Raw genomic sequence first — 25,624 nt, 5'->3', positions numbered from 1 at the left:
GTGTACCTTGATGACATACTGGTGTTTTCCAAGGACTGGTCCTCCCACATTGAGCATGTCAGGAAGGTGCTCCAGGTCCTTCGGGAAAACAAACTGTTTGCGAAAACCCAAAAATGTGTGTTTGGGGTACAGGAGATACAATTTTTGGGTCAAATCCTCACTCCTCATGAATTCCGCATGGGCCCCGCCAAGGTCCAGGCTGTGGCGGAATGGGTCCAACCTGCCTCCCTGAAGGCGTTACAGTGTTTTTTGGGGTTCGCTAATTATTACAGGAGATTTATTGCTAACTTCTCGGTCATCGCTAAGCCTCTTACGGACTTCACTCGCAAAGGTGCTGATCTCCTCCACTGGCCTCCTGAGGCTGTCCAGGCTTTTGAGGTCCTTAAGAAGTGCTTTATCTCGGCCCCTGTGCTGGTTCAGCCCAACCAAATGGAGCCATTTATCGTGGAAGTTGACGCATCCGAGGTGGGAGTGGGGGCTGTCTTGTCCCAGGGTACCAGTTCCCTCACCCATCTGCGCCCCTGTGCCTACTTCTCCAGGAAGTTTTCGCCCACTAAGAGTAACTATGATATTGGCAACCGCGAACTCTTAGCCATTAAATGGGCATTTGAAGAGTGGCTCCACTTCCTGGAGGGGGCTAGGCACCAGGTAACGGTCCTTACCGACCACAAGAATCTGGTTTTCCTAGAATCTGCCCGGAGGCTCAACCCGAGACCAGCCCGATGGCCGCTATTTTTTACCAGATTCAACTTTTTGGTTACCTATAGGGCTGGGTCTAAAAATATTAAGGCTGATGCACTGTCGCGTAGCTTCATGGCCAGCCCTCCTTCGGAGGAAGATCCTGCTTGTATTTTGCCTCCTGGTATAATCATTTCTTCCATTGATTCTGATTTAGTCTCTGATATTGCAGCTGATCAAGGTTCAGCTCCCGGGAACCTTCCTGAGGATAAGCTGTTTGTTCCCCTGCAATACCGGCTAAGGGTACTTAGGGAAAATCATGACTCCGCACTATCTGGTCATCCAGGCATCCTGGGTACCAAGCACATCAGTGCCAGAAACTATTGGTGGCCTGGGTTGCCTAAAGACGTTAAGGCCTACGTCGCCGCTTGTGAGGTTTGTGCTAGGTCCAAGACTCCCAGGTCCCGACCAGCGGGCTTACTACGTTCTTTGCCCATTCCCCAGAGACCTTGGACCGATATCTCCATGGATTTTATCACTGATTTGCCTCCATCTCAAGGCAAGTCGGTGGTGTGGGTGGTAGTAGACCGCTTCAGTAAGATGTGCCACTTTGTGCCCCTCAAGAAACTACCCAACGCCAAGACGTTAGCTACCTTGTTTGTCAAACACATCCTGCGTCTCCATGGGGTCCCTGTCAATATTGTTTCGGACAGAGGGGTACAATTTGTTTTATTGTTTTGGAGAGCCTTCTGTAAAAAGTTGGAGATTGATCTGTCCTTCTCCTCTGCCTTCCATCCTGAAACTAATGGCCAAACGGAGAGGACTAATCAATCTCTAGAACAATATTTAAGGTGTTTCATCTCTGACTGTCAATATGATTGGGTCTCATTCATTCCCCTTGCCGAATTTTCCCTTAATAACCGGGTCAGTATCTCGTCAGGGGTCTCCCCCTTTTTCTGTAATTTTGGGTTTAATCCACGGTTCTCGTCCGTTTCACCTGGTAGTTCCAACAATCCCGAGGTAGAGGTCGTTCATCGGGAACTGCGCACAGTCTGGGCCCAGGTTCAGAAGAACCTAGAGGCGTCCCAGAGCGTACAAAAAACTCAGGCTGATAGAAGACGTTCTGCTAACCCCTTGTTTATGGTCGGGGATCTGGTGTGGTTATCGTCTAGGAACTTGCGCCTTAAGGTCCCGTCCAAGTAGTTTGCTCCCCGGTTTATTGGGCCGTATAAGGTCATTGAAGTCCTCAATCCTGTCTCCTTCCGACTGGAGTTGCCCCCATCTTTTCGAATACACGACGTGTTTCATGCCTTCCTCCTTAAACGCTGCTCCCCGTCCTTGGCTCCCTCGAGGAAACCTCCTGTTCCCGTTCTCACCCCTGAGGGGGTGGAATTCGAGGTGGCCAAGATTGTGGACAGCAGGATGGTCCAAGGCTCCCTCCAGTACCTGGTCCATTGGAGAGGATACGGGCCTGAAGAGAGGACTTGGGTACCCGCCCGGGATGTTCACGCTGGGGTATTGGTCAGGAAGTTCCACCTTCGTTTCCCCAATAAACCAGGTCCACTTAGAAAGGGTCCAGTGGCCCCTCATAAAAGGGGGATACTGTAAAGGATCTGCCAGGCACAACTTCTGTGTATACTCCCATAGGTAATCAGTCTGCACCTGAGTCTGTGTCTCTGAGACTGACTCCATCTTCCACCACTCAGGATGGCAGGCTTAGGCGTGGGAGAGCCTATCGCAGCCTGGCCAGACGGAGCTAGCTCCCGCCCTCTGTCTTTTTATACCTGCCTTTCCTGTTCCTCCTTTTCTTGTGATTCTTCTCGTGTGGTTTCCTTGCCCAGCTACAGCTTCTGACTATTTGATCCTGCTCCATACTGACCCTGGCTTACTGACTACTCTCCTGCTCTGCGTTTGGTACCTCGTGCACTCCTGGTTTTGACTCGGCTCGTTCACCATTCTTGTTGCTCACGGTGTTGCCGTGGGCAACTGCCCCTTTCCCTTTGCTTTGTGTTCCCTTGTCTGTTTGTCTCGTGCACTTACTGAGCGTAGGGACCGCCGCCAAGTTGTACCCCGTCGCCTAGGGCGGGTCGTTGCAAGTAGGCAGGGACAGAGTGGCGGGTAGATTATGGCTCACTTGTCCGTTTCCCTACCCCCGTCATTACATAATGATAGTAATATTTGATAGCAAGTAATTCATAAGGCAAATTGTGTCCTTTTATAGTGTAGGATAGGGGGGTCATCCGTACTATAATCTAAATTGGACCTGCATTGGATAATTGTAATAATTGACATACATTTTTTACAAGTCTATTAATAAAGTTTATTATTTTACTATATCCCCCAAAAAGTGGTATCATAGTTTTTTTTGTTTTTTTGTTTTTTTTTCCAACTGAACCACAATTCTTATCCCTCTCACCCCTTTCCCTAATCAATAATTGTACAATACTGGTGGTATACACCTTTGTGGTTCTCATCACCCACTCTATATAATATAAATGAGAGGGTATCTGCAAAATCTCCTATTTCAAAGTCAAAATTAAAAATAAACAAAATAAAATAAATTATATGTATTCACATCTGGTTTAATTATTAAAAGATCTATGGTATATAGGTGATACATCCCTTTAACTGGCTTCCTGTAAAACTATATGTGTGTGTGTGTGTGTGTGTGTGTGTGTGTGTGTGTGTATATGTATATCTGGACACGCGTCATTACATGTCTAATAAGTTATCCTATTATGTTGGACTATTCGATACATCTATCATTGAGGCCCCATGCACACAACCGTATTTTTCATCCGTAATTACTGACCTTAATTACGGACCCATTCATTTCTATTGGCCATGGACACCTTTCAGTATTTTTACTGATGGGTGTCCGTGCTGAAAAAATAATAGAACCTGTCCTATTCTTGTCCGTAATTACGGCAAGGACTCTCCCATAGAAGTCTATGGGAGCTTCCGTAAATACGGACGGCTACGGATGTGCATCCGTATACCATCCGTATTTATGGAAACATTTCTATGCAATGACCTTATTTGCATCCTCCCTCTTTTTTACGGATCCGTATATATAGATGCAATACGGACCGTAATTTACGGACACACTTCTGTATATTCGGATGAAATATGGAGGTCTACGGAACCGTATTTCCGGACAGTATTTCTGGATAGATGAAAATACGGTCGTGTGCATGGGGCCTCAGTCTGTACATATTTTTCATTACACGTTTGATTATTTTCCCTTTGTTATATTAATACATTACTGAAACTATAAAATTATCGATTAAAAACTATGTATACCTTTTGATATCGTGGTGTTTTTTTTTTTATATATAAAAATGTCTATCGGTGTGTTTTGTGCAACTTTCAAAATACTTTTTAGTAAAAATAAAATTTTATAAATCATTTGTTGGGTGTGGGTCTCCCCCCTGGTGTTCATACTACTATAGGTGACTCATTTCCCTTTAAATGGAATGCTCATAAAGTTTTGTATCCTTCCATCTCCTTTTTTTTTTTAAACCTAATTCTACCCCCCCCCCTCCTGCAATGTATACCTTAAAATCATATTCCCAGACCTGTATATCATGGGTCGACCGAATTGCCATAATCAAAATTATGATATCATTTTCGTACAGTTGTAATTACCCTCCCCAGATCATTTCTGAAAAGTCTTCAGAGAATTGTTAACTATTTTATATGGATGCGGAAAAAAATGAGTGTTCGGATGCACACATTATTCAGACATTGAGGGCATGGGAGTACCAGACATTTAAAAATATTATTGGGCAACTGTATTGGACCAAATTAGGTCTTGGAGTGTTTCCTCAAAGTTGAAAAGATGGAGTCAAATTGAGCAGACCATGGTTGTCTGTCCATTGATGTCCTTATTTAGTGTGGTCCCGCATAATTTAATTACACACATCTACAATGTCCCTTAACCCTGTCCCATTTGACGTATCCATACGCCAAAGTCGGGTAGGGGAAGTATGGAACGGGCTCACAATGTTAACCCACTCCATACGATGCCGGTGTCGGCTGTTTGTTACAGCCGACACTTCAGAGTAACGAGTGGGATCGCGCTCTAGCGCGATCCCACTCGTTTAACTCGTTAAATGCCACGATCAATAGCGACCACAGCATTTAAATCTTTAGAAAGAGAGGGGCAACCTCCTCTAACAGCTCATCGCGCCCCCCGCAATGCAATCGCGGGGTGGCGATGGTTGCTATGGCTGCCAGGGGGTCTAATGAAGGCCCCCAGGTCCACCATCTTTGTGCTCCTATTAAGCCTGCCAGAATCACGATATACTGCAATACATTAGTATTGCAGTATATAGTGCAATACTTTGCTGGTTGAAGTCCCCTAGGGGGACTAATATAAAAAAATAAAAAAACACTTTATTTTACTAATTTTTACTTTTTTTTTTTATTTTATGTAAAAAAAGCAATAAATAAAAATTCTAAGTTAAAAAAAAACCCTTTTGCCATTTTCCCCCTAGAGCATTGTAAAAAAAATAAACCTAATTGGTATCGCCGCATCTGTAAAAGTCTGAACTATTATATATCATTATTTAACCTGCACCGTGAACGGCATAAAAAAAAATTGTAAACGCCAGAATCCCGCAAAAAATAAGCCCTCATACCACTTAATCGACAGAAAAATAAAAAAGGTATGGCTCTCAGAATTTGGCGACCCAAAATAAATTTTATTTTTTACACTTAGGTTTTTACTTGTAAAATATAGAAAAAACTATATATATTTGGTTTTGCCATAATCGTATTGACCCACAGAATAAAGTTAACATGTTTTAATTGCACAGTGAATTCCGTAAAAACGAAGCGCAAAAAACAATGGAGGAATCGCTGGTTTTTTTCACTTTCTACCCCACAAATAATTTTTTTTTCCAGTTTCCTATTACATTATATGGCAGAATAAGTGGTGCTACGAAAAACGACCTCTCGTCCCACAAAAATCAAGCCCTCATAGGACTATATAGACGGAAAAATAAAGAAGTTATGACTTTTGGAAGGTAGAGAGGAGAAAATGAAAATTGGCTGCGGCGGGAAGGGGTTAATGTGAAAGTGTAACCACGAACTTCTCCCATCCTGTAGATGCCCTTCTCTCCACAGATGTCTGCACATGCAGACGTCCTGTTCCGCAGCCACCACTAGGGTGCACTCGCAAGCTCCGTCCAGCCCTAATGAGCCAGAGCGCACACAGCCTTAGGGCTTATTTAGACGAACGTGTAAAACGTCCGTGCAACGCGCGTGATTTTCACGCGCCTCACACGGACCTATGTTAGTCTATGGGGCCGTGCAGACTGTCCGTGAGTTTCACGCAGCGTGTGTCCGCTGCGTAAAACTCACGACCTGCCCTATATTTGTGCGTTGTTCGCGCATCACACACCCATTGAAGTCAACGGGTGCGTGAAAATCACGCGCAGCACACGGAAGCACTTCCGTGTGATTCGCGCAACAGCAGTTAAAAGTATGAATGAAAACAGAAAAGCACCACGTTCTTCTCTGTTAACCGTGTCATCATGATGGCGGCTGCGCGAATATCACGCAGCCACGCATCATACGGGGCTGACACACGGAGCTGTTAAGTACCTTTTGCGTGCGCAAAACGCACACGCTCGTGTAAATCCGGCCTTAAGGAGCCAGAGTGCACACATGTGAGATTGATCTGATTGCTTCCAGATCACCCTGGACTATAAGAAGGGCTCTGCCCCTCCCTGCATTGCCTGAGCTTTGTTGTCGTTACCCTAGTCTGCCTTTGCAAATGGTCTCCTAAGTGTTTTCCAGTTCCCAGTGTTTCCCGTTCCTGTACCTGTATCCCGTTCTATCCTGGTCCAAGTGCCGTATGAAGTTGGAGTCGTGCTGCGCTCAGTACCACGCCTGTCCGGCTACACCACGCCTGGCGGCTGCCTGCTACCTGGTCCCAGCCGAGCCTGTCTTGCTACTGTCTGAGCTACCACAGGTACACCTATACGAACTATAGACTGTGACCTGTGTCCTGTTGGCCAGCTGCCATACCGTTCAGGCGGTCCGGCCCAGTGGGTCCACTTACCTGACGTGACAGCCTCCTATATGGACCTGGAAAATGTATGTCTCCTAACTTCCTACATCCGCCCTAATTACGTTGAGGAAGCTGCCCTTACAATATACCACGTTCCAAATTATTATGCAAATGTTATTTTTCGCTGATTTTCCTAAATAGTCAATGCAAATGACAGTGAGTATAATCTTCAAGCCATCAACCCTTGGAGTATAATGCAAATTTTATTGAACAAATCTCCTAATGATAACAGATTTTTTTTTAGAAGTAAAAAACTCAAAATGCACGGTTTCAAATTATTATGCACAACCGAGATCAAAACATTTTAAAGGTTGTAAAGAGAACTAAAATTGTAATTTGTTGAATTTGCAGCATCAGGAGGTCATATTTACAGAAATCAAAAAAAACTTACCAGGCCAAGTTACATGTTAACATAGGACCCCTTCTTTGATATCGCCTTCACAATTCTTGCATCCATTGAATTTGTGAGTATTTGGACCGTTTCTGCTTGAATATCTTTGCAGGATGTCAGAATAGCCTCCCAGAGCTTCTGTTTTGATGTGAACTGCCTCCCACCCTCATAGATATTTTGCTTGAGGATGCTCCAAAGGTTCTCAATAGGGTTGAGGTCAGGGGAACATGGGGGCCACACCATGAGTTTCTCTCCTTTTAATGCCTATAGCAGCCAATGACACAGAGGTATTCTTTGCAGCATGAGATGGTGCATTGTCATGCATGAAGATAATTTTGCAGCCGGAAGGCACGGTTCTTCTTTTTGTACCACGGAAGAAAGTGGTCAGTCTTAAACTCTACGTACTTTGCAGAGATCATTTTCACACCGTCAGGGACCCTAAAGGGTGCCTACCAGCTCTCTCCCCATGATTCCAGCCCAAAACATGACGCCGCCACCTCCTTGCTGACGTCGCAGCCTTGTTGGGACATGGTGGCCATTCACCAACCATCCACTACTCCATCCATCTGGACCATCCAGCGTTGCACGGCACTCCTCAGTAAACAACACTGTTTGAAAATTAGTCTTCATGTATTTCTGAGCCCACTTCAACCGTTTCTGCTTGTGAGCATTGTTTAAGGGTGGCCGAATAATAGCTTTATGCACACCTGCAAACCTCTGGAGGATCCTACACCTTGAGGTTCACGGGACTCCAGAGGCACCAGTGGCTTCAAATACCTGTTTGCTGCTTTGCAATGGCATTTTAGCAGCTGCTCTCCTAATCCTATTAATTTGTCTGGCAGAAACCTTCCTCATTATGCCTTTATCTGAACGAACCCATCTGTGCTCTGAATCAGCCACAAATCTTTTCACAGTACGATGATCACGCCTAAGTTTTCTTGAAATATCCAATGTTTTCATACCTGGTTCAATACCTTGGACAATTTCATGCTTGTTGGCAGCAGAGATCCTTTTTCTTTCCCATAATGCTTGAAACCTGTGGCCTGCTTAATAATGTGGAACATCCTTCTTAAGTAGTTTTTCCTTTGATTGGGCACACCTGGAAAACTAATTATCATAGGTGTCTGAGATTGATTACAATGATCCAAAGAGCCCTAAGACACAATACCATCCATGCGTTTAATTGAAAAACTAATAATTAAATGTTTATGACACTTAAATCCAATGTGCATAATAATTTGGAACACGGTGTATTTGCTATCTGAATTTCCAGATATTTCTCTGGACAATTGGATATCAGGGGGGGGGGGGGGATCTCCCACATCCATATGCCATTTCATGATCAATCCTTAAAGTCATTCTCGGAGCTAGCTAGTCCATACTCTATCCCCAAAACCGAGTTCTTATAAGTGTTTATGTATTTGCCACCTACTTACCTTCATTGATACTGTAACACCCATGTTCCCCTCCTTTGACAACAGATTCTTATTTGACCCCACTTGTAAAATAAAAGGTATTTCGGGTTTCTATGATGACTTGGGCTCCTGCCTCTCCCTCAGCAAGCCTCCTTATTGCATAAATTGGGAAAAAAAATCTGGGTTCTCTTTGGAGGATTGCAGACATGCCTTTTCTTGGACTAGAAAGGTCTCTAAGGGGGCTCAACATTGGGAAGCTTCCCAAAAATTATTATTATTGAGATGGTTTCTAACCCCTTCACAAATTGCAAAATCTAGCCCATCATACTCAGAGGTGTGCTGGTGAGGATGTGGGTGTAAGGGCACATATATGCATATGTGGTGGTATTGCCCAGGAGTAAGTTTCTTCTGCAGCGAAATATTCCGCTTCGTTTCTACTATTGCTTCATGCATGATTCCTCCAGATCCAGCGATGGCTCTGTTTTTTGAAGATGGGGACTATCTCGGTGTCTTTAAGTGGTGGCCTTTCATATTCTAATTGCAGCACGCCTACTTATAGCAAGGGCATGGAAATTTTAAATGTTAATATTTCTATCCCTGAGCTCACCAATCTTATAAATATTTCATTTGCAATGGAACAAATGTTTGCTCTGAAATCCAATAATTTGTCTAAAATTTCTCTATATGGGAAACCTGGACCCAATATCTTGCTTCCAAAACACTATGGTATGTTTTACAACCTTCTTCGGTATCTCTCTTTTTTAATAATTGGTGCATAGATGATGTACATTTACTTCTGTACGGACTACCAGACTCACGCCCTTTTAGTTAGTATTTTTGCCCTTACAAAAGTAATGTTGGTGTTGCTGTAACCTTCTAGGGGTGGTCGTATCATTGATTTTGTTTTCATTTATCCTGACATATTAAGCATCCAGTGCATAAGTAATTTGTAACCTGCTAATATCTTAGTTTACCACAGATGTCTCCTCAATCTAGGCAACATGTTAAGTATTGTTCTGGGTAGACCTGTATGGTTCTGTTTTTGTTTGTTTGTTTCTATTTTATATTCTTCTTTAATTGCTTATTAATTTCTGGAATAACCCAATGCTTGGTCCTATATTGTATATTGACCCTGTATGTAAAATGTATTATACTGTTGACTCAATATTCATGTGGTGCCTGATACGGAACTGATGGGACCTTTTTAATTTATCATTGAATGTATTTGTGTCACGAGGTGTTCGTGGACCCACTGGGCCGTACCGTCTTGGCGGTAAGGCAGCTGGCCAACAGGACGCAGGTCAAAGTCTATAGTTTGTATAGGGTACCTGTGGCAGCTCAGATAGTAGCTAGGCAGGAACTTGGCAGCAGGTGGACGACAGGTGTGGAGAGGCAGGTCAGGCGTAGAATACAAGCACAACACTAGATTCAGGAACAGGAAACCACTGGGAGCAGGAAACACTAGGGGGCCATTTGCAAGACAGTCTAGGGATACAACAACAAAGCTTAGGCATAGAACTAGGGGGCTGGACCCCTCTTATAGTCCAGAGTACTCCCAGGTTAGAGGTCAGGATCGAGGTCCGGTGCGCGTGCTACCCCTATAAGAGCGGGCACGAGCGCACCCTACGGGATCCGGCATTGGTGAGTAGATGCGAGCGCTGGCTTCTCCTGAGGAGGAGACTGGGGCCAGCGCTCGCCGACTCGTGACTGCGGCTGTCAGGACATGGTGCCTAAAATATATTCTAAAAAAAGGGGGCCCCAAAATCCTCTAGGAACTCCTTTTACTTCTGAGGCTGGTGCATCAGTATATTACCACACTAGGACCACGTGGGATATTTATAAAAACTGCAGAATCTGGGAAATAAAATATTGAGTTGCATTTCTCTGATAAATCATGTGTTACAAATTTTTTTTTATTAAAAATGAATTTTTGCAAAAAAAAATGTACATTTGTAAATTTCACTTCCATTTTGCTTTAATTCCTGTGAAACATCTAAAAGGTTAAACTTTCTTAAAGCGGTTTTGAATACTTTGAGGGGTGCAGGTTTTAAAATAGGGTGACTTATTGGGGGTTTCTAAAATATAAGGCCCTCAAAGCCACTTCACAACCGAACTGGCCACTATAAAAATAGCTTTTTGAAATTTTCTGGAAAATGTGAGAAATTTCTGCTCAAGTTCTAAGCCTTGTAACGTCCTAGAGAAATAAAAGGATGTTCAAAAGAGATGCCACTCTAAAGTAGACATATGGAAAATGTTAATTAGCATCTATTTTGTGTGGTATAACTGCCAGTCTTATAAGCAGATATACATTTACATTTATAAAATGCTTATTTTTGCAATTTTTCACAAATTTTTGGTGTTGTTCACAATTAAATACTGAATGTATCGAGCAAATTTTGTCAGTAACAAAGTCCAATGTGTCATGAGAAAACATTCTCTGAATCGCTTGGATACGTAAAAGCATTTCAAAGTTATTACCACATAAATTAAAACATGTCAGATTTGAAAAATGAGGCTCTGTCAGGAAGGTGAAAAGTGGCCACCGCGGGAAGGGGTTAAAGGGATATGTCATGAACTGGGGTCATGAGAATTCATGACTTGTCTGTTAAATGGATACCATTATAGTTAATGGGTGACGTACTGTAGTCGACTACGGTATTGATTCCGTCAAAACGACGGTACCCCTGCACAACAGAGACCAACGGAAACCATTTGCTCTTGATCCGTCGCCATTGAAATCAATGGTGATGGAAACGGAAACCTATGGTTTCCATTTGTGTCATTCAGGGCTCTGTCCTGACGGAAAACTCAGACGGAACGGAGACCTGACGCAGATGTGAACGCAGCCTAAGTCATAGCTGTTAAAAAGCTCATGGCGTGTGTTAAATGGGATGGAGTAGCACAGTCTACTACGCTTTTCTAGACCTACAAAAAAGGGCATATGGTTTATACTGGTCCGACAGTGTCCTTTTGCTCTCCGTCGGGGTAATTGAGCCCTATGTACATGCTTGGCATGTACACCGGGAGCTTTCCAAACATAGATGCTAAACGTAGCCACTAAACGTAATGTGAAGGGGCTTTATTTGTAGCCTTTAGTTTTGTTCACTGATTCAATTTTGATACTTGCCAAGCCTCATTTATTGAGGTCATCTAATTGCCCTAATTTTCAGTACCGTGACTTTTTTTTACACATCTGAGATAGGGAGTATATTGTGAACCCCACTGGAGACATGACTGTGAACAGTGATGTGGAAGAAATACATTCTAAACACAATATAAGTAAAAGATTTAAGTCTGACTGGGGCGTTTACTCTGCCTTGCACACGATGCATTCAGAAAGTTTAGACCCCTTTTGTTTTTTCCACATTTGATTTAATGTTTGTGGGGTATTGTGTGTAGATTGATGAGAAACAATGACAAAAACTAGTTTATAACCATTTGAACTGCGGACCGCATCAAGTTGAAGGTCAAATGTAGATACACCTAGAGAAGAAAAAAATATATAGGGTGCCTCGTGGTGCAGCTGGAAAGGATGTCCAGTATAAATGATCACCTTGTGGTTTTGTACAACACTGGTGTGTGTGTACTTATAGGTATAATATTTTTCAACTGCAGCTGTCCCTGACTGGTCAGTGCCTACCGCCACCGCTGAAATAATGGACAATTTCCAGGCAAATATTGAGTATCCTAGTATAGCGCTGCCAACATTTAGGGCGACAAAGGCCCATTGTCCAAATGACTGTAGATAATTCTCCATCTTTTCAATGATTTTTTTTATTTTTTAATTTATAGTAAAAATAAAGCAATTTCTAACTTAAAAGTCAAAATGATGTTGAATTTTCATTCTTACTCTTAACTTTTTGCTAATTTAAGGAATAAAAGTGTGCCCTTCATTGTTCCGCCAAAGTTTCATGGACGAGATTGGGTTGGATTGCAGAATGGAGAACGTATTCAGGAGGACAGCGAGCCCTATATTGCCCCAGATTTCCTTCCACGATCATCATTCTGTTCTATGGGTAAAATAATGTTGTTGTGGCAGTTTTTCAAGACTGAATATTATTAGTACATCATTATCATGCTTGTTTAATGAAGAGATAACAATGATATTCCGCAGGCTGTTGTTGATTTGCATGATGGTTTGGCTGTTTGCTTGCTTTACACCTTAGTCCTTTAAAGAAATAATAACGATAGTCTTTCAATTAGGTGGTGCATATCTTCTGGGTTCCATTAACCCGGCTTTATATAAATATCCAGAAGACAACGAAGAAACTGACTTTCCAGAGGGAAATATTGGCCGGATCTGGTTTGCTGTGGAATATGAATATGAGACAGAGAGGCTTGTAGTGTCACTTATCAAAGTGAGGAACCTCCAGTTCAGCTCAGACTCCTGCAACCCTTTTGTGAAAATGCATCTCCTGCCTGATGAGAGACGTTATCTACAGTCAAAAGCAAGGCGAAAAACCTTGAACCCACAGTTTGATGAGAATTTTGTGTTCCAGGTACATAATATTTAATATAGAAACAGGCTGCTTACGGTTAATATATCACAATGGCTGGGTGCTCAGAGCACAGGTTGAATTCTGTACCCAAGAAAAATGGAATTAGAAATGTCTTGTTAACCGGCTCTCCAGGCGTCCAAGAAAGAACATACATACTGTATGTGTCTAATCTCATTCAAGTTATTCATTGTCAGATGTAAAACCGCCAAATAATCGTACCCAATATCAGACAAAAATTTGCCACAGTAGAATTAGACTTCAAGTATCATGAAAAACAACCTTCCATTAAAAACTTATTCTATATAATAAAATATGCGCAAAAAATTAGAAAAATTGTAAAAAAAATAAACGTCTAAATTAATAAGTAGAGACCTCGCTGACATAGATATACTGTCACGATCTGGGAGGGTGTGGACCCACTGGGCCGTACCGACGTAGCGGGATAGCAGCTGGCCAAACAGTGTACCAAGTAAAGTCTAGTCCGAGCAAGGGTACCTGTGGTAGTACAGACAGTAGTGGTGGCTAGGCTCAGATGGGACCTTGGAAGCAGTCACCAGGCATGGTGTAACACAACACGACTCCAACTTTTTTTTTTAAGGCACAGGTACAAGGTAGCACGGTAAACAGGATACAGGAAGCGGGAACGGGAACACAGGGATCAGGAAAACACTAAGGAACCATTTGCTAGACTGACACGGGAAAACACAACAACGCTCATGCAATGAGTGAAGAGGCAGGGCCCTTATAGTCCAGGGTGATTAGACAATTCTAAACGTGTGTGCGCTGGCCCTTTAAGGCTGTGACTGAGCTCGAGTGCGTGCACCCTAGTGGTCACTGCAGGCAAGGACGGCCGCATTTACTGGCATCTCCGGGAAGGAAGTAGTCGCCAGGATGAGGGAGTCTGCGGCACCCGGATGTTACATATTTTACAGAGAATTACGTTCAATGTGACATAAATTGTTAATAGTGTACACTTTTTTTTTTAAAATAACATGCCACTGCGCCTCTCACCACTCAGGAGAACTTTTTGTTTTATGCACATTTTATTTTATAAGCTTTTTTATGACTTAAGTGCCTTAGACTATGCCACACCTTATCTGTGCCTATAGGCTCCCGAGAAGTAAACTCCGATAATGCTAGGCAAACTGCATGCTTACCTCTATGATCGGTATGAAACAGCATACAGACATCTTTGATACTTAGGGGCACATATAGTCATTATTTCATGATTCCTATTGTCCTCTTAAAGAGGTTTTCCCACAATTAACATTCATTACCTATCCACAGTATAGGTGAAAAATGTATAATCACTCTGGGCCCCACGACAGGATCACGAGAACGGATGTCCTGAATCCTTTCCTCCTTACTGCACGATTAAAGTGAGGAGGTTCTTAACCAATGTTCCCTCTAAGGCTATGTTCACACGGGGTATGTTGCAGAGTTTTTTGACGCGGAAACTGCGTCGCAAAACACGGCAAAAACGGCCCGAGAACGCCTCCCATTGATTTCAATGGGAGGCGTCGGCGTCTTTTTCCCGCGAGCAGTAAAACTGCCTAGCGGGAAAAAGAAGCGACATGCCCTATCTTCGGGCGCTTCCGCCTCTGACCTTCCATTGACTTCAATGGGAGGCAGAGAAAGCGTATTTCGCGCTGTTTTATGCCTGCGGCGCTCAATGGCCGCGGGCGAAAAACGGCGCAAAATTCGCCGCGAAAATCGGCGTGCAGGGAGAGGAAAATCTGCCTCAAAGTTCCAAACTGAATTTTGAGGCAGATATTCCTCCCCCAAAATACTCCCGTGTGAACATAGCCTAAGTCTTGGCAGCTCCTGAGCGGGGCAGTTAGGGAGCAGGGGAAGTCTCCATCAATGGTGGGCGATCTGATGACCAAAAGTAATACCCCCAGTAAACACTAATATAGCGACTAATAAGAGAATAAGAACATTTATTTTAAATTACTTTTTAAGTACTATAATATTACAAGTACAGCAGTAAAATAGACAGTTATAAACACAAATTATAGGCATCAATGAAAGAATCCCTCATTACACCACTGCCCCTATAGATAGCGCCACACAGACCACCTGTAGATAGCGACACGCGCGCACACACACACACACCCTGTAGAGTGTGCCACAGACCTTCTGTAGAGTGTGCCACAGACCCCCTGTAGGGTGTGCCACACACATCCCCCTGTAGACAGCTTCACCCCCTGTAGATAGCGCCACACGCACACCCCCCCCCTGTTGATAGTGCCACACAGACACCCCTGTAGATAGCACTACACAGCCCCCCTCCTTCCCTTGTATATAGTGCTGCACAGCCCCCCCCCTCTCCCTTCCCTGTATATACTGCCACAAAGTTCTTTTAAAAAAAAAAATAAGATTGTACTTACCTTGCCTTGTTCCAGCGACGGACGGAGTGCTACACTGCCTCTCTGGCGGGACGCATGCGCAGACCGGCGTGATAATGTGACGTCATCACCCCGGCCTGCGTGACTCCTAGCGCCTTATAGGCTGCAGGCCTAACGTGACCTTCAGCCTATAGTATTCATTTGAATGTGCGTCCTGAGGACGAATGTGAAAGTGAATGTGGCTGTCGCTAGCACCGGAGCCCCCTCCGGTGCTAGCGATGCCACTGCATCCGCCCGTGACAGTGCGCAGGCTGTAAAGCTTAGTGAGCGAGCGGATCGTGGAAGGTGCGCAGCCACGCACCTTGCAGAGAACTGTTCTTAACCCTTTCATGCATAATGACGTGCCAGGTATTGACCATATACTGCAATACGTTATTGCAGTGTATTGTACAAGCGATCTGACTATTGCCGGTTCAAGTCCCCTAGGGGGAATAAAAAAAAAGTGTAAAATTTTAAAAAAAAGTTTTCGGTAGTGAAAAAAAATAAAAATATTAAAACTTCTAAAAAACCCCCCTTTTCCAAATTTTTCCCTTTAAAGTAATGTTAGAAAAAATAAAAGTTAACATAACTGGTATCGCCGCTTCTGTAAAAGTCCGAACAATTACCAAATAACATTATTTAACCCGCTCAGTGAACGCTGTAAAAAAATTGCTCCCCAGAAAAATTTATAAAGAGTGATCGTAAAGTCGCTTGTACCCCTTAGTAGTACCAATAAAAAATACAGCTCAGCTCTCAAAATGTAAGCCCTCACACCGCTCAGTCGGCAGAAAAAGAAAAAAAGTTATGTCACACAAAACAATCCTTATTTTTTAACAAATCGTTTTTTATATATAAAAGTGGTAAAGCCTAAAAAAACAGAAATCGTGGTATCGCGGTAATTGTATCAACACATAGAATAAAGTGAACATGTCGTTTTTACCGTACATTTTTTTTCAATTTCCCAGTACATTATATGGTACAATAAATGGTGACATGAAAAACTTCAACTTGTCCCGCAAAAAACGAGCCCTACTATGTTGATGAAAAAAAAACACACTTTTGGAATTTGGGGAGGAAAAATGAAAATTGGCTGCGGCTGGATAGGGTTAAATGGAGTGCACGGTCGCTCCATGCAATGTCTAAGAGGCAGATGGAAACAGCCAAATGAAGCATATGGATAGGTGATAAATGTTAATTGGAGGAAAATCCCTTTAAGCTTAAAGAGGCTCTGTCACCAGATTTTGCAACCCCTATCTGCTATTGCAGCAGATCGGCGCTGCAATGTAGATTACAGTAACGTTTTTATTTTTAAAAAACGAGCATTTTTGGCCAAGTTATGACCATTTTTGTAGTTATGCAAATGAGGCTTGCAAAAGTCCAAGTGGGTGTGTTTAAAAGTAAAAGTCCAAGTGGGCGTGTATTATGTGCGTACATCGGGGCGTTTTTAATACTTTTACTAGCTGAGCGCTCTGATGAGAAGTATCATCCACTTCTCTTCAGAACGCCCAGCTTCTGGCAGTGCAGACACAGCCCTGTTCTCGAGAGATCACGCTGTGACGTCACTCACAGGTCCTGCATCGTGTCAGACGAGCGAGGACACCGGCACCAGAGGCTACAGTTGATTCTGCAGCAGCATCAGCGTTTTCAGGTAAGTAGCTACATCGACTTACCTGCTAACGCCGATGCTGCTGCAGAATCAACTGAAGCCTCTGGTGCCGGTGTCCTCGCTCGTCTGACACGATGCAGGACCTGTGAGTGACGTCACAGCGTGATCTCTCGAGAACACGGCTGTGTCTGCACTGCCAGAAGCTGGGCGTTCTGAAGAGAAGTGGATGATACTTCTCATCAGAGCGCCCAGCTAGTAAAAGTATTAAAAACGCCCCGATGTACGCACATAATACACGCCCACTTGGACTTTTACTTTTAAACACACCCACTTGGACTTTTGCAAGCCTCATTTGCATAACTACAAAAATGGTCATAACTTGGCCAAAAATGCTCGTTTTTTAAAAATAAAAACGTTACTCTTATCTACATTGCAGCGCCGATCTGCTGCAATAGCAGATAGGGGCTGCAAAATCTGGTGACAGAGCCTCTTTAAGGGGGTTTTAGACTGGGCGATTATCGGGCAGACAAGCATTCATAGAACGCTTGTTGCCGATAATTTCACTGTGTGAACAGGGCAGCGATCAGCAGATGAACGAGCAAACGCTCTATCTACTGCTGGATGTATCGTTTTAAAAAAAGTAAAATATTATCGTTGTTGGCAGCACATCTCACCGTGTAAATGTCTGTGTAGATGTCTCGTTGATCGGCGCTCACTGCACCGGCCGATCATCGGCTGGTGTAAAAGGGCCTTTACTATGCAAAATAATGATTGTTTATACTTCATTCTCACAGAACTTATTAAAAAAAAAAATCCCCACGTGAAACCATAAGTGTTTTTACACATTTTATAGGCTACATTTATGTTTGTGCAACCTACATAATAGTCTATAATCTGTTAATGTAATAAGGATGTAATTTAAATAACAGATCAATTATTCAATTTGTGCTTATGAATTCACAGAGTAGCTACAGGGGGTGCACACTTGGCCCTTGGGCCCAGTAGCTAATACTTTTTTACACCATTTTTTTTTTGTTACGGGTGTTCTTTCCTGTTTAGTTCCTTTTCCACAAAACAAAAGTAGACAATTTCACATTCATTCTACGTATGACAAGTGAACGGACTGGAAGTGAAGGACATTGACATTCTTCTGGCTGATCAACAAGAAATGAGGCGCGTATTGTGTTTAACAGGTTTGACAAGATAGGCTTCTATCCCACCAAACTGTGCTTTCTAATGCTTGACAATGTGATAAGAATCTTAGTTCTTCAAAATCAGTCTGGCTCATCTTCTGAGGTCAGAAGTAGATGATTGACAGATCTACCGTGATCTTCATTTCCCTTGCGAGGAACCAGGGAGAAAATCATGCTGTTGAGATGGTTTCTTCTATATGTGCTGGGTGCAGTGGCGTAGCTATAGAGGTCGCAATTGCAACAGGGCCCCGAAGCCAGGGGGACTGGCGGCCCCTGCACCACGTCTACAGGGCCGGAGTTACGGGGAAGCAAACTGGGCAGTTGCCTAGGGTCCCCGTCCTCTTAGGACCCCCTGCCCACTTTAGCAGCCATAGCGGCTGCTAACATTTATGGGCTGGGTGGCACAGGCTCCGTCATGCCCGGTGGCGTCGCTGGCACCAGGGGAGGGGGCTATTGCTAGCGACAGCCACATTTAATTGTATCTTCGTCTTCAGGACGCAGATACAATTAAATACTGTAGGCTGCGGGTCGCGTTAGGCCTGCAGCCTATAAGGTGCTGGAAAGACTCCCTGCGAAGGCCGCCGTGATGACGTCACTGCGTCATGTTAGCCTGCGCACGGGTCCCGCCCAGGGGCTGTGAAGCACTTCGTCCATCGCACGAACGGGGCTAGGTATGTACAATTTTCAGTGGCTAACATTAAGCCCCTCCTTAGTAATGGACGCTGTCAATCAACCAGCGGCCATTACGAAGGCAATATTTTTGTTGTGTGTTCTTAAAATACAGGGATCTAGAAATAATATTTTTATTGAAATAAAAAAGCCACACACAATCCTCATTTAACCATTTTATTGAGCATAAAAAAAAACGCAGTCATCGAAGTAGTCCCCGAATCCGAACCTGTAAAAAAAAAAAAGCACAAACGCACAAAAAAAATTAGTAAGGGCATGTTCACATCAGCGTTGCTTTCCATTGGGGGGGTTCCGTCTGAGCTTTCAGTCGGGGGGGGGGGGGGGGGGGTACGCCTCAACCGAAAGACAAACGTAAACCTTAGCTCTTGTTTGCATCACCGTTGATCTCAATGGTGACGGAAACTTTGCTAATGGTTTGGGTTTGTCACCATTATGAAAGGTTCCGTTGCTTTGTCGGGATCAATAGCGCAGTCTACTTCAATGTTAGGTAGGCCCTGCAGCCCCTTGATGGTGGTTTTCTGCACACCAATGCTCCTGGCCACCACTTCTGCAGGGAACTACAACTCAGCCCAATTCACTAGAATGTAGTTGTGCTCCCTGCACAGCTGGTGGTCTGGAGCACCGCTATGCTATGCAGGTGAAATGCCGATGGACCCCTGACCCTTCGTTTTCTGGGTCTTTTTAAACTTAATAGTGATTGAATATAGTTTGGATTCTGTAGTATCTTATTTTACAATGGTTCCGGGCACTTATTTTGTGTGATTTACAGGTCTCTGGAAAAACACTACATCAAAGGACTTTAAGGTTTTCTGTCTACCATGTGGATAAAATAAAGAAGCACCATCTACTGGGACAAGTTCTCTTTCCTTTAAAAAATGAGAATTTGACCGATGAAGGCAAGCTTGTTATTTGGAGAGACTTGGAACATGAAAATTTAGAGGTAATGTAACAGCTAGTATTCTTCTTTTAGATTGTGAGAAATAGGTTTTCCTTTAAATAATAATTTTATAACCATTTAATAGGGAGGAATTCATGCATGTGCTTCAGTTTGGAAAAATTCAATCTCCTCCGAGCAGGGTCTTTTCCTATAGAAATTGATATAGAGCAAGCTAGGGAGGAAATTGCAATTGCTGATGCCATATGTCACCTGTACCCTGTTGTATGTGGTGGAGAGAAATGGGGCAATTTAGATACTTTAAGTGTTCATACACATAGCAGAGCCCACTGTGCTTTTCCGGCAGTACACAGACGCTGAACGGAAACTTTAGTACAGTGTCGTACAAGGTCAGTCGGACACAATATGTACAGATATGTTCTCCCCTAGAAGCAATACCTCTAGGGGAGAACCTCCATGTATACTATATAAGGAGTCTAGCGGAGCATGCCGTGATTTTGTCTAATATCTGCTAGCAGCAGTTGCCCTGCTTATTGGAAGTTTCCAGTTAGAAACAGATTGGTTATATCCTGTGTTGTGTAGAAAAACAAGCTAAAACATAAATGACAACCGCAGAAAAGGTTATGAATGTATTTTAAAATTATGTTCGATTTTACAAGTGATGTCTATAGAACTAATAATATTCAAAAGTTTTGGTAGTCTTAAATAGTTAATAACATGGGCATCTTTAGGGTATTTCCATCTTAAACATTTGAGTTATGGATCCAAGCAGTTTTTTTTTTTTTCTTGTTGAAACCTCTGCCTTCCGATATTGTACATTTGTCTTAAAACTAGATCTGCAATGAATGTCTAGACATAAAAGTCATGAAAACTTCAATGTCGTATAGCTGTAATTTCTTCCTGCCAGTAATACCTAGGATTACACTTTGGTTTGATCTGGAGATGCTATCTTAGGCTGGGTTCACACGAGCACGTTACGTCCGTAATGGACGGAACGTATTTCGGCCGCAAGACCGAACACACTGCAGGGAGCCGGGCTCCTAGCATCATAGTTATGTACGACGCTAGGAGTCCCTGCCTCGCTGCAGGACAACTGTCCCGTACTGTAAACATGTTTTCCGTACGGGACAGTAGTTCCACGGAGAGGCAGGGACTCCTAGCATCGTACATAACTATGATGCTAGGAGCACGGCTCCCTGCAGTGTGTTCAGTCCGGGACTTGCGGCCGAAATACGTTCCGTCCATTACGGACGTAACCTGTTCGTGTGAACCCAGCCTTACTCTGCTGGCTATTTTTTTTTTTAAATATCACAAATTAATTTTAAAAAAATTGTTTTTGAGTGCCCTTAGTCGACAGAGTGTGTAGACTTTTTTGCATGCTACGCTGCTTCTGAAACTGCCCTTCACTTCTATGGGAGTTACGGAGTTACATAGCTCAGCGAGTTATGCTGTTATTTGAAAATGTGGTCGGAAATTACAAGTGGCAGCGGGAAACCAGAATAGTAGAATGGGATTTAAGGGCCCTGTTCTAGAGATAGGCGCAGGTCCCAGAGGTGGAACCTGCATCTATCTGACATTTCTGGCATATCCTGTGGCTAAGCCATAAATGTCCCTGATGGGGAAAACCCCTTTAAATGGGAGGAAAGGAGGGGCACTTATTTTTTTGATACCCTGCCTCTGAGTGTTCTTTGTAGAGCTTTGTACTATAGAAGATATGTAACTTAATCAAGAAATCGAAATCCCTACTTAGTTTTAAAATATTCGTACTCTATTCTTAAAGCCACCATCAGAATATGGAGATATCCAGTTCTCACTGAGCTACAACGATTACCTTGGACGATTGACAGTGGTGGTGCTCAGAGCAAGGGGCGTTCAGTTCCAAGAGGAACGTGGTGTCGTACGTGAGTAATTACCATTCCTTTATTATAACTTATAAACTTCATTAAATTCTAGTTCAGGGAATATGTGACGCTGCATGTAAAAATATCAAACTGCATACACTAACTAAGCTCTATTTTAAAGTGCAATATAAGGCTTAATTTACACTGGGCTGCTACCCTGCATGGTGGCGTGGAGAGGGCTGTTTATGGCGACATCAATACATATATACTAGTCCTTCTAAATTAATTAGAATATCATCAAAAAGTTACTTTATTTCCGTAATTCAATTCAAAAACTGAAACTCATATATTATATAGATTCATTACACACAGAGTGATCTATTTCCAGCATTTTTTTTCTTTTAATGTTGATGATTATGGATAACAGCTAATGAAAACCCCAAATTTAGTGTCTCAGAATATTATATAAGCCCAATTTCAAAAATGATTTTTAATATTGAAATGTTGGCCACTGAAAAGTATGTACAGTATCTGCCCTCAATACTTGGTTGGGGCTCCTTTTGCATGAATTACTGCATCAATGCGGCGTGGCATGGAGGCGATCAGACTGTGGCACTGCTGAGGTGTTATCAATGCGGCGTGGCATGGAGGCGATCAGCATGTGGCACTGCTGAGGTGTTATCAATGCGGCGTGGCATGGAGGTGATCAGCCTGGGGCACTGCTGAGGTGTTATCAATGCGGCGTGGCATGGAGGCGATCAGACTGTGGCACTGCTGAGGTGTTATCAATGCGGCGTGGCATGGAGGCGATCAGCATGTGGCACTGCTGAGGTGTTATCAATGCGGCGTGGCATGGAGGTGATCAGCCTGTGGCACTGCTGAGGTGTTATGGAAGCCCAGGTTGCGTTGATAGCGCCTTCAGCCATTCTGCATTGTTGGGTCTGGTGTCTCATCTTCCTCTTAACAATACCCCATCGATTCTCTATGGGGTTTAGGTCAGGCGAGTTTCCTGGCCAATCAAGCGCAGTGATACTGTGGTTATTACACCAGGTATTGGTACTTTTGGCAGTGTGGGCAGGTGCCAAGTCCTGCTGGAAAATGAAATCCGCATCTCCATAAAGCCTGTCAGCAGAGGGAAGCATGAAGTGCTCGAAAATTTCCTGGTAGACGCTGCGCTGACTCTGGAATTGATATATCACAGTGGACCAACACCAGCAGATGACATGGCCCCCAAACCATGACTGATTGTGGAAACTTCACACTGGACCGCAAGAAACTTGGATTGACGCCTCTCCGGTCTTCCTCCGGACTCTGGGACCTTGATATCCAAATGAAATGAAACATTTATTTCCTTCTGAAAACACGACTTTGGACAGTGTTGGTCCACTGTGATATATCAAGTGCAGTCAGCGCAGCCGTCAAGCAGGAAATGTTAAGAGCGCTTCCTCTGCTGACAAGCTTTATGGAGATGCTGATAACATTTTCCAGCAGGACTTGGCACCTGCCCACACTGCCAAAAGTATCACTTTTTGAATTAGAATATCATCAAAAAGTTTATTTCTGTATTTCAATTCATTGAGAAGGACTAGTATACCTACACTTTACTATACTACCTACTGCCTATAGTAAAATGGTGGTCACAAAATATTCTGTTCCGGTAGTCAGACAGAATGATTTTTTACACAGAACGCGTTGCCCAACAATAGAGAGAACTATCAGTATTATGTGGAAACTGTATGTTAGGATTATGTAGGCTCTTTAAATGGAAACTAACTTTTCAAACAAGTTATGCTAATCTAATAGTATACCTGGATAGATCAATTTATTCATTGAATTACTGTTAAAACTTAGTTTTTTATCCTTGCAAATTTTATGTAAACTTACTGCCACGGGTGCTTGCCTTCCCGTAATCTGCTGTCCACCCGCTGTTGTCAAGAAAGGTCTGTCCCTAGTCACCGTACAGAATTGACAGTATGTCTCTTCACTGCTTGCCAATACAAGTCTATGGAGAAGGGAACAGAGCGAGGGAGACAGACACGCTTCATACAAGTCTTTGGAGAGGAAAGGTGGGAGCAGGGGGAGGAAGCAGAGCGAGAAATACACAGGGTACTGGTAAGATTTCTGTCACCCCAGTGCTGGATTCTCAGCTACACTAGTCAGTACTGCTGTATAATCTCCTCCATGTTGCTGAAGTTTCTATATATGTGATAGAGATAGGAGATCACGATTCCCCTCTTCTATATATGCTGTGTATAGAAGACATGATGGCAGTTAGGCTCCACCTACTAGCTCAGAGAAAACGGAGAATTCGAGAGAGAGCAACTGCTAAGTAAAGCAAAATACAAGTCATATAATGGCCGGAAAGAGTGTTATTCCTCAAGTATACAAATATGCCTGTTTTATTCTGAAAAGTTACTTAAAGGGTATGAACACACAAAGCGTATTCAGGGCAGATACTCTGCGCTAATCTGCACAGCCTATCCACCCTGAACACCGCAAGGAATGCCGTCCGACATCCCGCACCACACTGGTGTGTTATTTCGGGTGTACAATCTGCTGTGTAAATGATCGCACATACTTACCCCCTCCCTATTCTGCCGTTTGCTCTGGCCTCCCTAAATTATGTTGCAGGCCCATGTGACGCTGCAGCTTGTGATTGGCTGCAGCGGTCACATGGCCTGCAACGTTATCCAGGAAGGCCAGACTGGAGAAGAAGCAAAGAACTCTGGGTAAGTGACTTTATTTTATTTGTTTCTTTATTTGGCACATCGCTGTGATTCTGCTGCAAATATCGCAACACATACTGCTTTGTTGCGGGTTTAAGCACCCCATTGAATTCCATAGGTAAACCCGCAAAAGAAGAGTTGCATATCCACAGAATTAATTTACATGCTGCGGTTGAAGTAACCAAGCTCCGCACATAGATACAGCACCAACATATGCTCAATTCAGTGCAACTCCTGCCATATATGTGGTTGTATGGTGTAAAACTACAGCTCCCAGCATGGCCCGAACAATGGTAAGGATATGCTGGGAGTTGCTGTTTCACAAGAAAAAATCATACCATCAATCATCTCGCTGCAGATCATACTGTGACTACAGTACTGATTAGAGGCAGAATAAACATTTACATTAAGTGACTCACCGGTGGCGATCTCAGATTCTAGTTGTACTTTTTCTCTTTTCTTCTCCATCTGGTCCAGACCTCTATGACGACTTTGCCCATTTCTGCAGTTTGCCGCTCAGATGTCTTCAGCTTCTCGCTTTTCAAACATTTCTGCACCTATAAGCGAAGATCAAATTCTCATGGTGCCACACAGTCTGCCCCTAAATATAATAGCACCATACACTGTGACACTCACACACACACACACTCACTCACTCACACAGTGCTCCCTGTAGATAGTGCCCTAAATATGGCCCCACATAGTGTGGGGGCCACTATGGGGCATTATAGTGTGTGGATGTCACTATGGGGGCGTTATACTGTGTGTGTGGTGAGGCACTATGGGGACATTATTCTTCATGGGGGGCACTATGGGGCATTACACAGTGTGGAGGGTTCTATGGGGGCAGTATACTGTGGGGAGGCACTATGAGAGCATGATATAGTGTGGGGGCACTATGGGGCATTATACTGTGTGGGGTGCAGCTATAGGGTCATTATACTGTGTGGGGTTCTCTGAGGGCATTACACTGTAGGGAGGCACTATGAGAGCATGATACTGTGTGGGATGAACTGGGTTTGTAAGGGTGGGGTTAGAGGGATGGCTTAATGGGAAAAAATTGCCAATGCACTCTGCATCTGTTGTCTCTCTTTGCAATACTTGAAAGTTGGGAGTTATGCAGAGTGTTTAAGCACTGTAAGGTGGTAGATTGAGGAGATAGGGGTTGGTGGTTGTGGGCTTGGTAATTTTCCTTGTTGCTCATGGCCCCATGTATGTACTATA

The 25,624-nt window shown here is 43.5% G+C and overlaps 1 protein-coding gene across 1 annotated transcript in view; it reads left to right on the top strand.

The window, feature by feature from the left end:
* LOC142662966 (synaptotagmin-15-like) overlaps positions 1-25,624 on the top strand; it is a 71,747-nt gene that overhangs the window by 29,943 nt on the left and 16,180 nt on the right. Inside the window, exons 3-6 of the mRNA XM_075841259.1 lie at positions 12,437-12,579; positions 12,767-13,062; positions 19,708-19,878; positions 21,614-21,734. Of these exons, the coding sequence (XP_075697374.1) occupies positions 12,437-12,579; positions 12,767-13,062; positions 19,708-19,878; positions 21,614-21,734 (731 nt within the window). The remainder of the gene's footprint in view (positions 1-12,436; positions 12,580-12,766; positions 13,063-19,707; positions 19,879-21,613; positions 21,735-25,624) is intronic.

Source organism: Rhinoderma darwinii, chromosome 11, assembly GCF_050947455.1.
Source record: "Rhinoderma darwinii isolate aRhiDar2 chromosome 11, aRhiDar2.hap1, whole genome shotgun sequence".
Lineage (NCBI taxonomy): Eukaryota > Metazoa > Chordata > Amphibia > Anura > Rhinodermatidae > Rhinoderma > Rhinoderma darwinii.
Note: the sequence above shows the minus strand (reverse complement) of the source record. Positions and strands in the feature narration are given on the sequence as shown.